General features: G+C 34.8%; 3 protein-coding genes across 3 annotated transcripts in view; 2 read left to right on the top strand and 1 right to left on the bottom strand.

Moving 5' to 3' along the window:
• Positions 1 to 1,885, top strand: part of LOC105158995 (BEACH domain-containing protein B) — a gene marked incomplete in the record, with an annotated part of 28,034 nt that extends 26,149 nt beyond the window's left edge. The window contains 2 exon segments of the mRNA XM_020692716.1: positions 219 to 968; positions 1,382 to 1,885. Coding sequence (XP_020548375.1) covers positions 219 to 922 — 704 coding nt within the window.
• Positions 3,335 to 11,552, bottom strand: LOC105158994 (glucose-6-phosphate isomerase 1, chloroplastic). The gene is made up of 14 exons (XM_011075926.2): positions 10,769 to 11,552; positions 9,910 to 10,026; positions 7,983 to 8,081; positions 7,816 to 7,899; positions 7,469 to 7,612; positions 7,310 to 7,375; positions 6,927 to 6,995; positions 6,706 to 6,813; positions 5,829 to 5,881; positions 5,585 to 5,723; positions 5,001 to 5,157; positions 4,695 to 4,773; positions 3,966 to 4,032; positions 3,335 to 3,871 (listed from the first exon to the last, which is right to left on the bottom strand). Exons 1-14 carry the CDS (start codon positions 11,321 to 11,323, stop codon positions 3,737 to 3,739), a joined length of 1,872 nt encoding a protein of 623 aa, XP_011074228.1. The 5' UTR covers positions 11,324 to 11,552; the 3' UTR covers positions 3,335 to 3,736.
• LOC105158993 (GEM-like protein 1) lies at positions 14,605 to 17,286 on the top strand. The gene is made up of 4 exons (XM_011075925.2): positions 14,605 to 15,024; positions 15,138 to 15,239; positions 16,097 to 16,368; positions 16,901 to 17,286. The coding sequence occupies exons 1-4, from the start codon at positions 14,724 to 14,726 to the stop codon at positions 17,084 to 17,086; spliced, it is 861 nt and encodes a 286-aa protein (XP_011074227.1). The 5' UTR covers positions 14,605 to 14,723; the 3' UTR covers positions 17,087 to 17,286.

Below are 17,947 nucleotides of genomic sequence, written 5' to 3'. Positions count from 1 at the left end.
AACACAGAGATATGCATGCATGTATCCCTTGTCAGCTCATGATGTGAACGAGCTACTGGTTAGAGTTTAAAATAGATTGTAGAAGTACCTATGTAATTTTTGTTCTTTTTAGTAGTGGATATTTAATTGTTTTGTCCTTTCTGGAGTCATCACCCTGATGTTTCACTTTTCTTGAAGAATTTGTATCTCGTCCTTATTAGGCTTTCAAAATTTTGCAGTGACCGCTGATGGAAGCATACTTGCAACTGGAAGCTATGATACCACTGTTATGGTGTGGGAAGTTCTCCGTGTTAGAGGCACTGAAAAGAGATCTCGAAATACACGGATAGAGATTCCTTGGAAGGACTGCATTATTGCTGATACCCCATTCCATATTCTTTGTGGGCATGATGATGTTATTACATGCTTATATGCAAGTACGGAGCTTGATCTCGTGATAAGTGGTTCAAAAGATGGAACTTGTATTTTCCATACGCTACAGGACGGAAGATATGTAAGATCTCTTCGACATCCTTCTGGTAGACCATTGTCCAAGCTTATTGCTTCTCGCCATGGCCAAATTGTCCTATATGCGGATGATCTTAGTTTGCACCTTTATTCTATTAATGGAAGGCACATTTCAACTGCTGAATCCAATGGCCGCCTTAGCTGCCTTGCACTAAGTAGTTGTGGTGATTTTCTAGTGTGCGGAGGAGATCAGGGGCAGATTATTGTACGCTCTATGAACTCCCTTGAAATAATAACAAAATATACTGGAATTGGTAAGTCGATTTGTTCACTGACTGTGACCCCTGAAGAATGCTTCATAGCTGGAACTAAAGATGGCAATCTTCTAGTGTATTCCATTGAAAATCCTCAACTCCGTAAAACAAGCCTTCAAAAAAATTCCAAAATGAAAGCATCTGGACATGACAGATTATAATTCTGACAGTGGACGTTGATATTGAATGCAGCCATCCTGGTTTGAGGTATGTAGAAAGGTCATTTCTATGTCCAAACGGCTTAATATCCATGTCGAAAAGATTTGTGAAGGACTATTGTATTTATTGCATATTTTCTTGGCTAGCGATGATATATATAGCAAAGCACCGTGTGTCTTTGCGTGAAGGAAAAATGAAATTCATTTAGGATATAACTCTGGAAGAAGGAGATGCAAACTTGCAAGCCAAAATTTACTGGTTGGATTAAGAAGAGATATGATATGTTGGAAGTCATTCGCTACAAAATGAAGGGGTTAAAAAACAGTCAAATCATACCATTCTGTGTGAATGGATAATAGAGCTTGTAGTCTAGTGGTACCTAATGTTATTTGCTCTATTTGGCATTGTGTAGAAATAAAAGAGGTGATCTATTGTTCTGTGTGAATTCTTCTTTGATGCAGTGAGGTACTCAAGCTTTTCTGCGTCAGATGCAGGATTCACTTGGTGCCGTAATTTTCTAGCTGCTGCCAGCAGCTCTGGCACTTTGGTCTCGATCTGGAGTTTTATTGCTGCAACTGCATAGGTGCTCGATTCTCCTCATTCTTGCTCTAGAAAATCTTTAGTTCATGTTCTCCAAGTCTTGAGAATTTGACTGCTGGTGCAATTGGATGTCGGGCAGAGATAAGAAAAGGCCGAGACAGAAGGTGGCAAAGATGCTGCCTCTAGCAAGTATACCGAATAGTGGGTCTTGAATTAGAACTTTGTCTTGCAATGAATTCAGTAAATGTATAAGGTGAGTACATGTAAACAAGGTGGAAAAAGGATGAAGAAAATCTGGGCCGTTGCATCTTCTTAATTGTTGGCTCGGCGGCCCTTTCAATATTATGTAATCAACTTGTGCAGTGATGTAACTATGTATTTTAAGCCTATATCAATATTACCATATACATAAATATACATATATATATCTCACTCTTGAAACGAAAATTCACATTTGTTATGATGAAAAGAGTTCAGTTCTAGTTGACATCAAATCTATTTTTATATTTTGTTGAGGACCCATTGAACCTTAAAGTATCAATTAATAGAGTGATCTGTGTCTCCAGGATGTTATTTCCAGGATGATGGCCATTCAATAATTGTCTGATGAACCTTCCACTATGTTTGGTTTTATTTTTAATTTATTTTGATGTGTTTTATGGAGATAGAGAGAGAGAAACAAAGATAAATAAGTATGTATTAGAGATAGTTTGTATGTTTGGATTTGTTTTTGGAGATAATATAAAATAAGTATGGTATGTTTGATGTTGTTTAGTAGGAGATAAAAATACTATTCATTGTCAAATCATTTCTCTTTTATATATATTTATATATATGTATGAGTGTATATAATTTTTTTAGATGTAGGACCTATAATTAGTGTAAATTTATTTGACAAAAAACAAATGAGGCACCTGTTTCAAAATGTCTTGAAACACCATCAAAACTTCCAAAACAAATCAAGACAAGCATTATTTATATTTTGGCCCATCTAAAAAATGAAGCAAAATTGAAAACAAACATTATGTTCAACTTTTCATGATTTGCTACCTTGAAGAAAACTGCAAGCCATTCAATTCGAAACCAGCCAAATAGTATTACATCATATATTGAAAGTTAGGGTAAATTACATTAACATCTCTTAAAGGTTAGGTTTAATTATATAAGTATACCATGCCCTTGCCAAAATTATAAGTATATGTCGTAATGTTGTAATAGTAATTATAGAAATTGTATTTAATGATGAAATTTTATATAAACTTCCATTCAAAAAATTTTAAGTACATCTTTTAAAGTTGTAGTAATAATTATGAATATACATTCTATTCAACGATAAAAGTTTACACGAACAGTCAGAGTACGTTTACTTACACCACCTCAAAGAGTGTGTTTGTAATTTCACAAACAGTCGATGTGATTACCCCTAAATGTGAAATATGCTTTTCTTTCTCTAACCAGAAGGATAGATCATGTACTAGCCTAAATTGGAGGGGTTATATTTTTCCCCTTCAGTTCAATAGTCAAACCTTTGATCAACTAACAGGCACAGCGTTAACACTTTTATGTCATTTACAAATTTATTCTTTCATATGTAGAATTATATCCTTGTTTAATTGCAAAAGATATTTATAGTTTCTTAATGTTCTAGATGTATGCACATACATATTACTTTCTTACATTCACAATTTAAAAAAGTATTTCCATAATTTTAATGGACTTACTATATTTTCCAAATAAAAAATCACTTGAATAATAAATTGCGGGAAGAGGTGCAAATGAGAAAATTTATAGCAAAAACGCTTAAATAAAAAAAAAATTGAGAGAATAGAAATAAGTAATGTTCTGCATATATGTAAAATAAAATGCTAAAAACGGGAAATAAAACCTTGAGGTGGAATTATCCCTTTTAAAATAAGTATTAACGCTGTTAAGCAGTCAACGATTTGACCACAAAATTAAGGTAGAAAATTGTTACAGTGAGTAATTTAAAAGAGCACTGATGTGAAGCATCCTGGTCTGCTGGATGCAACAATTTTTTCGTGCCTTTCACCATGACAAACGCATTTTGGCTGCCAAGGATTTTACAAATACAACACACATCAAGTTGAAGATACTCTTATTTCTAGACAAATACAGCATCATCCCATTATCACCAAAAGCCGCGAAATCATTGGTGGACCAAACGGAACAAATTCACCTCATCTTTTGCGGTCTCAAAACCGTCGTACCGAAAACGTCGCACCACTTCTTGGAAAATGGCCATTTTCCAACGTCTGTCAATCATACATCTCATCAACATTGCACTCCCCTAAGAAAACCTTAATGCTTCGTGGCGAACCACAACTACCTTCGGCAATTAGAGCTCTATCATTTGCGGCCATGTGTGCAATAATCTTATAGATCATCTCAATCTGAGGGCATCAAGTGGTATAAAAAGGAGTCATCGAACTGCTTTCTATGACAAAAGCAAATGTAGAGTAACAGAGAAAGTGTGATGGTACTTACATCATCAGAGGCGTGGCAACGGTAGGCTATTTCCTCAAGTGTTAGTGGTTCAACTGGCTCTTTACAGCTGGAAGACGGAACAAAATAACAGGAAAAAGCATATCAATCTTTATGTCTTTTAAGCTGAATAATGGTAGTGTCCTATACTAGGACAAGTTCATATATAATCAGTAGATTAATTTGGATTCTAGTTCGAGTACCACAGGCAAAAAATGGCGGCATTAAAAAAAGTAAATCCTTCTTTCATTATGAACTAAGCATTGTGCTCACGTATTTGGAGAGGAAACACTTTCGCGACCACAATCGATAAAAAGGTACCCCAAAACCGTGATCCAAAAAGGATTGATTTAAAGTTTCATTAAGTAGCCGTGGCCGTCCACAAAGTGCAAAAACTCGTGTCACCAACCTTCAAACTACAATCTCAAGCCAGACCATGTTTAGGTGTTTTTGTTCATTCCATAGAGTAGGTACTGGCCACAATTATAGGACTTAACCTTATTAAATAAAAATATAATATGGTTCCCTGTTTCCCCTGAAAAGTATGGTGGCAACTCTAGAGGATATATTCAACTAAATGAAGATCTTTAGGATCTACATGCCTCTTTTAACCACGAAACCAAGAGTAGCAGATCTATCCCAGCTTTATGTGTTAAAATGAGTGGCTCCGAATAATGTTTATTTATCCAACAGGTTTCCGCAAGATCTCTAGCCAATATATTGTAAGAATACCTTGCTTCATTCAGTACCGCAAGAACACGCTTTTGAAGAGCTAAAATTTCCCCAGCTGCTTTTTTGCCAGCTTCAACTCCTGTAGTAATGTTGCAAGCAATTTATGAATCCACAAGCAGTCAAGAGAATATAAGATGCCTCAAAAGTCACGGAGCAAGTCCGTCTCATCCATGATGAAAGATGACACCAAAACTTAGTTTGACACAAAAATTTAGCTCAGCACCAAAAAGAAGATCAGGCTGTATTGAATCTAATGAAATTTGTAGGTTCATTCAAAATCCGCAAGAAGGCAAGTGGACATTATACCTGGTTGGTGATAGGCATTGATATTGATCAATGATGCATAAATCCCCACAGCTCGTTCATAGAGTGCTACTAGAGCCCCAACAGATCTAGGTGTCACCTCTTGCACTGTGACTGTAATAGACTCCCGGTCATTGGCGTATAAAGCAGACCTTGTTCCCTGTATACCAAGATCTGGAAGTACTGAGAAAATATATTGTAGGCAAACAGCAAGATTAACTAAAACAAAAACTAAACTTGTTTCATGAAGCAACAACTGTATATAGAATGAAAGCTGGGATCCCTAGAATTTCAAAATAGAATCTACTATCTCAAAAAAATAGAATGCACTCATTAATACTTTCTGGTCAACAGTAAACATTTTATGAATAAAACATACCGATATCTTACTGCTCAATCACAAGTAAAGGCACCATAACAAATATCTGACAGATTGTTAATATGAATACAGTTGTTCGATTTATTAGAATACGAATCAAATTAAAAGTTTTAATCAGAAGAGCTGTAGTTTGATTGAAAAGTTCAAAGAAGCCTTATAACTTGTGGAAGGAACAGCAAAGGACCTCATAGGTCAAAAACATACTAACCTGTAAAAACCCAAACAGGTAGTCACCACAGGTGACACCTGGCTCAAGCTCCCAATCATGACCAGGTGGCCTATCTCGTAGAACTTCAATGAATGTCACAAAAAAGTTATGGACTCCATCTCTAAGCTGTTGAATGTAGCTGTGTGTGTGTGTGAGAGAGAGAGAGAGAGAGATTTTCAGATATTTGCAGCACAAATCTCATCATGTGCATCAATAATTCAAAAGATGTGAACGAAATGCTTACGCGTGTTGATCAGTGCTCCCTTTGTTTCCATAAACAGTTATTCCTTGGTTCACCTGCAAATGAACAAAGATGGCAAACATGAGATATGGTGACTAATAAACCGCGGCTAGAATAATAGGAGATCAACTTTTGAAGTATACTCAAAATGAGTTAAATTCAGTCAAATAGGCATAAAAAATGAAAATACTGTCAAAGTAATTTGACACAGGAAATATATGGAAATTTCATGCATAGAAGTGCATAGCTAAAGAATGAGAATTGGTAGGCACTTGACATTAATTTTTCTGTTGAAATGATGAAGAGGGAGAAGAATACCCAGCAATAAACAGAGTTTGGGAAACAGCCACCCTAGTCCATCCAGAAAGTGCATAATTTCCAGCAAATGCTAGTTTTAGATGATTTCGCAGCCTTTGTTGGTATGTGCGAACTTTGACAAAAATCAAAATTTCTTGATAGTAATTGAAACTATCCTATGTTCTCAAGCTCTTGTACAAGGGAAAAAGCATGTACACTTGTATTCTTTATTACATGAAAACCAAATGGAGAATAATATAATTGGGTTTTTCATGCAAACACTATTATTTACTAGTCCCCAAGTCATTGTGGGAGATATGAGGTGGGAACTACAAAACACAGAGGGGTTTGCTACAAGAGAAAGAGGAACTCAAACTCAATTCAGTATAAATTTATTCAATGCTAGAGCAACACGAACAGGTGAAACATATAATAACAGTTGGGCCCCAAAAATGATTGATTACGACTAAATTAATAAAACAGCACAAGTTGCTCCAAATTCCTATTTCAATTATATTCAGTATTTATTTAATTTCTGACATCACAAGGAAGGAAATTCTATAAGTTGGGTTTTTAACCATACCCTGTTACCGTCCAGATCAAACTCTTTTCCAAGAGATTCCATGACTAGCTGCTGTAAATACCGACTAAACAACAATAGGCTGTCCTTGTAAGGTAGGACAACCATATCCTGCAGCAGCAAATAAAACAAAGTTCCCACTTGTCAGTAAAGGAAATATTTTGAAATGACAGACAGAATTGCATCATAACTATTATACTTTGTCTAATCTGAATAATTCAAACCTTCGATCCTACTCCATCAGTCGCCCAATACCAACATAAAGCTAGCAGCGCTGCTGGATTATTCTTGACCTGAACGGTATAGGATAAAAAGCATACTGCTATGAGTCCTTTCTATTTCTACCATATTTCGAAAGTTTACATACATAAATAAAGCAACACGCGCCAGCATTATTATTGCAGGCGCATGTAAATTCCTGGTCACATATATGGTAGAATGAAGAAGTGATTGATCAAACTGCCAAACGATGAATTTTGTATGAGCTAACATATATCATTGTGGCAATGGCAGATTTCAGAATGCATAAGATACCAGAATCACACAATTACTCGATAAAACAAATAAAGTACTATGCTTCTTCAGTAAGATGAAATAATAGTATTACTAGTGTGGTCCTGTTGGCTTCATCCATCAGGGCTGCTCCAGTAAGCATTTCTCTAATATCAATACCCTGGAATGAAAATAATGCAAATTCAGATGGTGTTACATGAAAATTAAAGCAGAATGGAACACAAAAAATCTTTTGAGTTAAATAATCAAAAACCTGAAGTGCGGCTGCAAGTAAACCAACAGCAGACATTTCAGACGTTCTACCACCCACCCAGTCAAACATAGGAAATCTAGCTAACCAGCCCTCAATTCTTGCTGTGTTATCAAGTAACGAATTTTCTTGTGTGATTGCAACACCCTGTAGACATCATTTGTTAACAATCTAAGAACAGTTCCAAACTAACAAAAATTCAGCAGTTACATTGGTGATTATTGTCAATATGCAGGTCAACAGGGAACAGATCCTGCTGCATCCCTGTTAGGCTTGATGGCCATGCACATGTAGAACTGTGAAAGCCAATGAAAATAGTTAATGCTGAAAAAAGAACCTGACACCAAAACCTGTTTTGAAAATTCCAGGCCAGCTTCACGGAAGGCCTTTTGAACTTCCAGTAAACCATTTCTAGTTTCAGGAGTACCTCCACTCTAGAGATTAAAGGGGATATCAGGTCAGCATATAACCAGAGCTAACTATGAAGTAATTAACCAAAAGATGGCTCCACATATACCTTTGAGACCACTATGACAAGTGTAGATTCCAGCTCACTCCCAAGCTGTGCTATTTGATGATCAATCCCAGCTGGATCTGTATTGTCAATGAATCTTATCTGCAAATGTTATGTCAACAAAGAATCAGAGCACCATCGAATACAACATCAGCTACTTGAATTCCACAATTTGCAGCTGGACCAGGAAAAGTGTTGGAAGTCTAGTTCCCAGAAATACTGCATAACTGGCACTAAATCACATCTCTATAATTTTAATTATTAGTAGCAGGGTCTATTGTTCCCTAACAAGAATTTAACTCAGACAAAACCGCTGCCGTATTATATCCAATACATCAAAACATGCAAAGCTTGCATTTCTTCAAACATTATGGTGTCTTGAACTTCTAGAAATTTAAATGTCTAGAAAGAAATCAAAATATTAAAACAAGGAAACAAGTAACAAGGTTATATCTTGGGATGATTCATTAATTTGAGAACCGAAACGTCAAGATGTTTCTGCAAGAATATAAGAAGGGTCAGAAAATTTCAAGTTAAAACATTCTCTTTTTGTAGGTAAAAGATAGTGATCCAAGGAACATGGTTACTTAAGCACAAATAACAGAACTTTATAGAAGGGATGCCAGACTTCTAATATTATTTCAACATCTGCAGAGGACCATAGTTGTTAAGTGCGCATGGCGCAAAAGTGCCCCGGAGCCATGTAGCATGGTATGGCACGCGCCTTTTTTAAAGCACAGAGTTTATAGCATAAATAAATTATATATTCATACATCAATATTACATAAACAATTAAATATGAACATTATAAATCATATTAACCATTATATCATAAAAGAAATATGTAACACAACTACTCACGGATTTTCACTTCCTTTCTTGTTTTATTTTTTCTATTTTTTTCTTCACTGTCTTTAGAAAAAGTAAGTTAAAAGGCTGGGCTTGAGCAAGCCTAGCCTCATTTAGAACTGGCTGAAATCCAGCCATTAAATGGCTGCGGTTTCACCTGGCATGCTTTAGAAAAGGGCACGCCATTTTTGTGCCAGGAGCAAGCCCACGCCACTTTATATGAAAATGGCGCTGGGCTTGCGCCATGGCACGCCTTTTATAACTATGCACAGGACAGATGGCAGTCAAACAGATGTGAAAAATTAAACTACAGAATCAAGGTAAATAAGGTCTTAGCATGAAAAGAAAACTAGGTGCCAGAAAACCGTACAAATCATTAACTTAATTTCAATTGAAGTTTCCAAATAGAGTTATGTCTCTAGGTAACAATATGTATCTTATGAAGCATACTAGAGTCATCATTATGTAACATTCAATTGCCTCAGATGCATGCAATAAATAGAACAGATCAGCTGGTGGATATGTTTCTTGTAATAGAATAAAATGAGAATATAGCTGGATATCGACAATCAGTTAAATTTTCTCAAATCAATAGAAACATCAAAGGTTTTAGTAATACACTTACTCTATGAAACATCAACAACCATTTTTCTACATTATGTTGAGAATGATTTGATAAAATTAAAGAACTTTCATCAAAAATAATATTTAACATCTTCCTAATATTATGCTAATATTTCTCTTACTTGAAGAAATATATAACACGAACTCATTTACTAAATGAATTTAATATTCTTTTTTCTCCTTTCATGCATCATTTTACCATATTCAAGTTAGCCCCTTGATCAAAATTCTGTTGTGTTTTAACAAAATATAAATATAGGGCATATTATAGCATCTATAGAAAAAGAGTAAGTCATGTATCATAATTGACTTTTACAGAGGGAAACATATCTCGCATCTCACAGAACAGAATAACAAACACGAGGGGAATCCAGAGACAAGAGATAGGCACAAGAAGGAAGTGTCCATTCAATAATATTAGTACACCTTCCGTTACAACAAATATGTTTCCATGTACCTTAAGAGGAGGATTATCAGGAGCCAATGCCTCTGCGACAAATTGTGGTCCAAGAGCTGAACCACCAATACCAATAGAAAGGATTTGTGTAAACCTACCTTTCTGAGGAGGCCTAATCTGCAGCATAAGTATAGCAACCTCAAAAACAATGACTATCACAAGAAAGGAAGATAAGGAAAAAGACTTGCAGATTGCAGTGAGTATGAACAATGATCAGTATATCATTCAACTTCTAAAATATAATAGCTACGCCATCATCAATGATTTTCTATTCAAGGTACCTGCATCTCCATAATAACTTACGAACACCTTGAACAGGACTATTATGTCTTGTCTTGAAGTTTATTGCAACCATCTTGAAGAAAATGCTCCTTCTACTTAACAGGATCGTTTTTTTCTATTTCATTGTCCTTCAAATAATTTTTCAAGATTTTCCTTTGACAACATTAAATTATCATAATTTTAGAAATTCTAATAGAACGCACACATACAAACAGGGCAAAAGACTAGTTTACTTGTTCAGTTGGCACCGCAACAATTATCCTCAGCTGGAAAACTATGTGAAAAAATTATACTTGTGTCGCCAAGAAGTTCGAGCAGAATTCTTGTTATCAGCTATGGGTTTTTCGCACAGCAGCATGCGTTTGATCCTACAAAATAATGCTAAATCTTGACTCCAAAATCAATCGTCAAATCCCATTTGAGCCGTTGTTAATTCATCAATCAAAGATCGTTTTTTTGCCCTTCAATTTGAGATTTGCCTCCATAAAGTAAGAAATAGCACCCCCACTAGAAATAGAAGGGAACAAGATCACAAAAATAAAAGGAAAAAATAAGTCAGAAGACTCTTTGAACTGACCTTACCGCTGATGACTTGCTCAGCGAAGTCGCAGATTCTTTCCAAGGTATTCTCAATCTGCTGAGTCAAGAAAGCTTTGGGGGCGAGCTTCGGATTTCTCAACCAATAGTGTCCGACCATTCTGCCTTCATCCGGGTTCGCGATGGCCCCCTTCTCGAGATCCTCCATATCCTTGAATGCCTTCTGGAGTCGGGGCTCCATCTCTCGGAAGAACTCGTCAGTAAACCCGACCCGACTAACATCCAAGTATAGACCCAGCTCCTTATGTTGGTAGAGCCAATCCACGTACCTTTTCCACAGAGCCTTGGGATCCTTTTCCAGCCTGGGTGACTTGGACGACACCAGGACGTCATTGGTGGAATCCGAAATGGTCGTCGGCGAAACCTCACGCGCCACCCTCGTCGGGCGGACATGGACTGTTCCGGTGGTGGGCAGGGGATAGGCCACCAGAGACGGATCCCGAAACTGCAACTTGGAAGAAAACTGGAAGCTCTTGTCACCGAGTCTTTGTGGGCTCAGCTTCAAAGCAAGCCCGGCCGAAATGGAGGAAGCCATAAGAAAATCTTGAAAAGAGAGAGAGAAGAATCGCGCGGCGGCCGTCGGGCTAAACTTAGCAATTCTCGGCCATCTGTGGGCGGATTTGGGGAGAGTAAATTGGTGGCGATGGTTGTTTATTTGGGACGAAGAGAAGAGTGGCAGATGGAACTGAGGTTGTCTTGTTGAGGAAGGTGGGGTTGACGTTCGATATTTTCGAGTATGCTTGTTTGGTTGCACTTCCACTGTGGTCAGCTCACCAGTATTTGTTTTACTTTCTTTCTTCTTTTTTCCTTCAACCAAATATCTTAAAAAAAATTATTTTACATCAAATTTTGTCGGGTCTGAATTAATGTAAAATATTTATCGTGATTCCTACATAATTTAATAAAAAAAATATTAATTATAATAAATATATCATACTTATTTAATAATTAATTTAATTTAAATAATAATTATTTTTACCTTACATACATTATTTACTGAAAAATAGCCTTTCCGCCAACTATTTTTTACTAAATATATTTAATGCCTCTTTTATTTAGGAATATTCGCAACTGAAAAGTTCAGGTCGTTTTCGTACCACCATCATGATATGAAGATCAAATATTCTACTTTTTACTTGAATGTTGCCAAGTTGAATTTTATGATGATCTAGAGTTTGGCACTATATAAGGGTGTATTATGGTGATGCCCATTAAAATTCAATAATATCATATAATGTCGAACCATCGATTGATGTTTTTAAGAGATTAATTTATAAAATAAGGATTAGTAATTCGATATTTAAATTAATTATTATTTTAGTCAAAATTAAAGTAAAATATACATATGAAATATATGAAAACTTAGTAGGCTGGGTGATATGAATTGTGTGAGGAATATGTGAAGATAATAATGAAAATTTATCCGCATGCAAGAAAATTTCAGCTTAGACCTGATTTGATCAAATTTGAATCAGTTATATGACAAGTTTAATACACTGCGTGATTGGTGTACAATTTAATAAAAATAACTAATCACATAGCAAGTATGATATATTTACTTTGTGATTGATTTTGTTCGATCAAAACTAATTTAGCAATAATTTTCCGTACAATGCAGCAATGGTGCACAGTGATGGCAAGGGGGCTTGTCTGGGGCGGATTTGTTCGGACCCGAGATCCACCCCGCTTCTAAACCTAGGACCCGTGCCCTGTCCCAAATAGCCCCACCCCACAAACCTCGTCTGATTTAAATTCTTATTTTTTATTAAATAATATCAATTTAAATTTAGTACTTTAATATAATTTTTTTTAATCTAAAATAAATTATATAATACAAAAAAATTACATTCAACTAATATTTTATTTTTTCAATAAGTAATACTAGTTTAGATTTAAATACTTTAATATAATTTTCAACATCAAATTAATTTTACAAGACAAAGTATACACTCAACTAAGTTTGTATTTTTTTATTACGTAATATCATTTTAAATTTAATAATTTAACATAGAATTTGATCTAAAATAAATATACCATGCAAAGAATACAATCAAGTAGGTTTTTTTTTTTTTTGTTATTTCAATAACTAATATCATTTTAAATTTAGATAATTTACATAATTTTCCTTATACAATGAATTATATAATATAATTATCCTTGTTATTTTTAATTGAAAATTGCATATCCCTGTCTAAAACAGGTCATGTACCAAATCGTTATTCATATAACTTAATCTAAGTATAATTAATTTAAAATTTTCATTAATTAAATATTGTGAATTATAGCTACCTACCCCATTATCGCAAGACTGGTTTTTATTTTTAAAAATTTGTTGACCTGACTTTTTAATAACTACAAGATTAGAGAACGTTGTGGATATGTCATCCTCCAAATATTTTATTTTTCTCCATAATTGAGATAAGTATGAGAAGGAACATATATACACATATATATATTGGATTTTTTTTTTTACTTTTCAATTAATAAAATCGAATTGAATCTAATAAAATTAAATTTGATAAATTAAAATTTTCAGTACACCAAAATACTATATTAACTATTGAAACCAATTGACTAATTTGATTTTCGATAATTACTGATGATATTTTTTTATATTTCAATTTGGTATTTTAATGATCAAAGTTAGTTCTCTTTGCTAGTCGACCGTCTAAAGGAGAGATCATTTTGGAGGGAAAAAAAATGAAAGTGATGACAGAATAAAAGACCATTACTTACATGAGATCGTTTCAATTTCGACTCCATAAGTTAGTCATTATTAATTTTGGTACCTCATGTTTCAATTTTAGTCGCCTAGTTATGGTTAGTTTACATAGTCAGTCAATGAAGATGACTGACTTATTACAAACTTATTGCATGTCAAATAAATTTTTTATGATCAAACTACGGTTATACATCTTCACACGTTAATGCATGTGATGAGGTATATCATCACATTGTAAGAGTAGTTTAGTTGCAAAAATTTATTTGATATGCAATATGTCACAAACACATCAATTGTTAGTAAAAATCGATTTTCATTAAGTCCTTATATATATATATATATATATATCGTTGATTCTTTGGATTCGGCTAATGAGTAATCTACTTGAGACACTAACGCAAACGTTAAGAATACCAAATATATTTTTTTAAATCTCAAAAGTATACGTATGATTATTACAAAATTAGAAAATTATGATGTAATTATCCTTTTTATATATGAATAATTACACTCTCATCCTATAAGATTTTGTGTAATTACATATAAACCTTATGTAATTCGACAAATTACATATAGTACGCCAAATATCTACTTCCGTCTAACAAATAAGTCAATTCGTAACCAAAATTTACGAATTTGATGATATTAACAAAAACCAGATTGACTTATTAGTGGTTTATTATAGATTAAATAAATCCTGTTACGAAAAAATTATTCTTATACATCTTCATACATTAATGCACGTGATGATGTATATTTATCTCATGCTTTTGTTGCGTTCTTGCCAAGTCTCGGACCATACCGGTTTTCCACTATTATTAGAATAGTTTAATCATAAAAGATTTATTTGGTCTACAATAAATTAATAACAAATTAATCGAGGGTAAACATTAATTTTCACTCAATTTTTTTATTAATATCAATAAATTTAATAAATTTATCTAATAAAAAAATATATTTATAAAATGAAAGCAAAATAAAAAAAAATTAAATACAATTACTTTAATTATAGAAAGAATACGTATAATTACATTAAAATCTCTTAGAAGCGGCCTTAAATATCCCTTGTATTTATTGTTTTAGTTAAACGTTGCATCAAAATATATACAAATTTGCAGTATTTTTTAGTTTTGGTGGTCAGATATCAGACCAGCAAAGCAGTTCTGCTTCTCCATCAGCCAATCTGCATAGGGAAATCCGAATATTATATGTCATGATGAATAATTCGGATTCAAAGCCAAATCCATCCAATGAGACCCAGACCCGCTCCAGCGACTCGAAATCGGAGCCCGCCGGAGGCGGCCGACCTGCGGATCACGTTCCTTATCCGAAACTGGAGCCGGACGACGTGGCTCCTGTGCCCGACACTTGGAGCTCAACCTCATCGGGTTCCGGTGAGGCCCCGAGGTCTATGTCTGATCAGAACTCGGGCGGCTATGTCAGTGCCACCAGCATGCCCACCGGGTCGAATCCCTACGTCTCCGCTGATCCGGCTCCTGCCTCTCCTATGAAGCGTATGCTTTATTTTATTTCTCGTTGTCTTTTTCTGGCCTTTCTCATCATCAATGATCAGTAGTTAGTCACTGTTGTCTTTTACTTTGCTGAAATTTTGGTTGTGGGGTGTTAGAAAACATGGACAAAGTTAAGGATGTTTTGGGTAGATTGGGGAAGAAGGCTGCAGAGGCCGGTAAGAAGGCGGAAGACTTGGCGGGAGACGTGTGGCAGCACTGTGAGTCCCCCTTTGTTTTTTATGTTATTCTTGTTTTTCTACGTATTGGTTCTTTTCAATCTTCAGTCCTATTACTTCTCGACTGCTGGTGTTAAGCTGAAGGTGTTTCATGTCTCACCAGAACTGCTTTGACTGGATTGGTTGCTAGATGTTTGATAAAATGAATGTATTAGCTTGGAAAAAATTCCTGCAAACCATCTTTATCAGACCTCTGAAGGAATTTTTGAGTTCTCATGTTGATAGGAAGTACAAAAAATTTAAACCTTATATGGTAAACTGTGGATGCAGGACAACCTATTGCCAGAATTAAGATCTTTTCGTTTCACTATAACTGATAGCTAAAGGATTTGGCGCCAAGCTTAGAAGACATAGGAGAATTATGAGCTAAACTTAGATATCTGAATTTTGCTTTCTCTTTCAGTTTTGCCACTAAAGACCTGTTTGATTCCTTTTCGTTATTAGTATAACACAGTTGAATCCCAACAAGTTTTGGCTTATGAACTTCCATGTAGAAACCATATATAACCCTTACTATGTTACTCTCAACCTAAGTGCGGCACCTGTCTGTTCAAGTTTCTGCAATCAAGCCTAACATTTTTGCTTAGACGTACTTATAAGGTTAATTCTGCAAATTTTTCTTACATTAACTCTCTTAAATGAATATGTTTCTTTTTCAAGCGGCATATTTTAGATAGTTTAACTTAATGTTTCTTCAATTTGACCCTTTCTCCTTGAGATAATTATCAAAGATGCTTAATTTTGGAATATGAGTTGGAGACATAAACATGAAAAGAATTGCATCGGAGAAGTAGTTTCTGATATTAATTCTGATATTAATTTACTTTTGATTGAATCAGTGAAAACGGGCCCAAGCCTGGCGGATGCTGCTGTTGGAAAAATAGCACAAGGTACCAAGGTTTTGGCAGAAGGTGGATATGAAAAGATTTTTCAGAATACATTCCAAAATGTCCCAGGTGAAAAACTCCTGAAGTCTTATGGGTGCTACTTGTCTACTTCTGCGGGTCCTATCGTTGGAGTCTTGTACTTGTCAACTGAAAAAGTAGCATTTTGTAGTGATAATCCACTTTCACACAAAATTGGTGAGGAGGTTCACATGAGCTATTACAAGGTGTGTTTTAAATAACTCCTTATGCTTGTTTGTCTTGAATTTTTGTAAGCATATATCTTTTTGTTTGTGCCCTGAGTTGCTTCTCTCTCTCTCTCTCTTCTCTGGGTTTTTGTTTGCTTTTCGATATGGAATCACCAGAGCAATCCATCACATCCCATTTAAACGAGACTGCCCGCATATATATCATTTTCAAATGTGAAAGTAGAATTTCTCTGGTGCTTTAATGTTCTATACGGTGTGATAACTACTAACATTGCTATGTCATTAAATAATAGTATCTAAACTTTATCCCTTTTTCTGCAGTCTTGTCTCCTTGTGATCTCATTGCATGCAGAAATGTTAAGACTTGGCCATGAATATTTAAGTCATAGATTAATTGTTCTTCAGTAATTTTCTTTCTCATTCTGATGTTTTATCATTCTTTCTGTCGGATCTGTTCTGTATCAAACTTGATTGTCATACTGACTGTGGTGGAGCATCATCTATTCTATAACCCTATCAGGTTAAATACTGTGTTCATGTATGCATGCAGGTGGTTATCCCATTGAATCAGCTTACAGCAGTTAATCCTACAAGAAGCAAATCAAATCCGGCTGAAAAGTATATCCAGCTTATTTCAGTCGACAGTCATGAATTCTGGTTCATGGGATTCATGACCTATGATAGTGCAGTGAAAAGTCTTGCAGGTGCATTGCAGACTCCTCCTCATCACTCGTAATTATTGTAAAACACAGCTTTCGTATCATACAATGTACTACGTGTTTAGGTAGATGAAATATATTTGAATGTGGTCAAGATGATATGTTTGTATCCTTCAATAAATGTGTCTTGAACCAGCATTTATTATTTTTTTGTTACAAACATTACTAAACCTGGTATATATAGCAGAAGGTGATGTTGCTTGGGCATATGGATCAATCACTTCTTGTTTGTTCTTTTGCTGAAGTTTGTAATGTGTGAAATATGTTTTATTTTTCCTGCACCCTCACAACAATGTGAATTACTTTCAGAAAGCTATGCAAGCAATATACAGGTTTTATCACATGTTCCATACATGCTCTCTCTGTGATTTGGAAATTCTTTTGTTTTTTGGAAATTTTCAGAAGTTATTTTCTATTCAAAGTTGCCCAAATAATATTTACTGCTATGTTAAGGGTAAAATTAATTGAAATCTGGAAAATTCTCTATTGTTTTTCTTATATTTTGCACTAACCAGATCTTGAGACTGATTGACATAAATCTTATATACGAATAGACTTTAAACAAGTAATTCCGAATCATATGATCCTTCCAATCATATATTCCGGGTGGTCTTTAATACTTTACCCAAAAATCGATTTATTGGTCCCTAATCTTTTTGAGGCATGATTTTCATCCTTAATTTTAATAAATTGTTATGCTTTTTGTCCAATCATTAAACTTGAAAAACCAACGAGTTGGAGAACACGGATGTATTATTCAACACGGTGAGGCCGTGCTATTCATGAAATTGGACAACTTTTGCGCGGCTCGGCCATGTTCTGGAGAACACAACGTAATGATTCAATTACTTTGAAAATTGTTTTTAATAAAAAAATAA

Source organism: Sesamum indicum, linkage group LG3, assembly GCF_000512975.1.
Source record: "Sesamum indicum cultivar Zhongzhi No. 13 linkage group LG3, S_indicum_v1.0, whole genome shotgun sequence".
Taxonomy (NCBI): domain Eukaryota; kingdom Viridiplantae; phylum Streptophyta; class Magnoliopsida; order Lamiales; family Pedaliaceae; genus Sesamum; species Sesamum indicum.
This window is presented reverse-complemented; position numbering and strand designations above follow the sequence as displayed.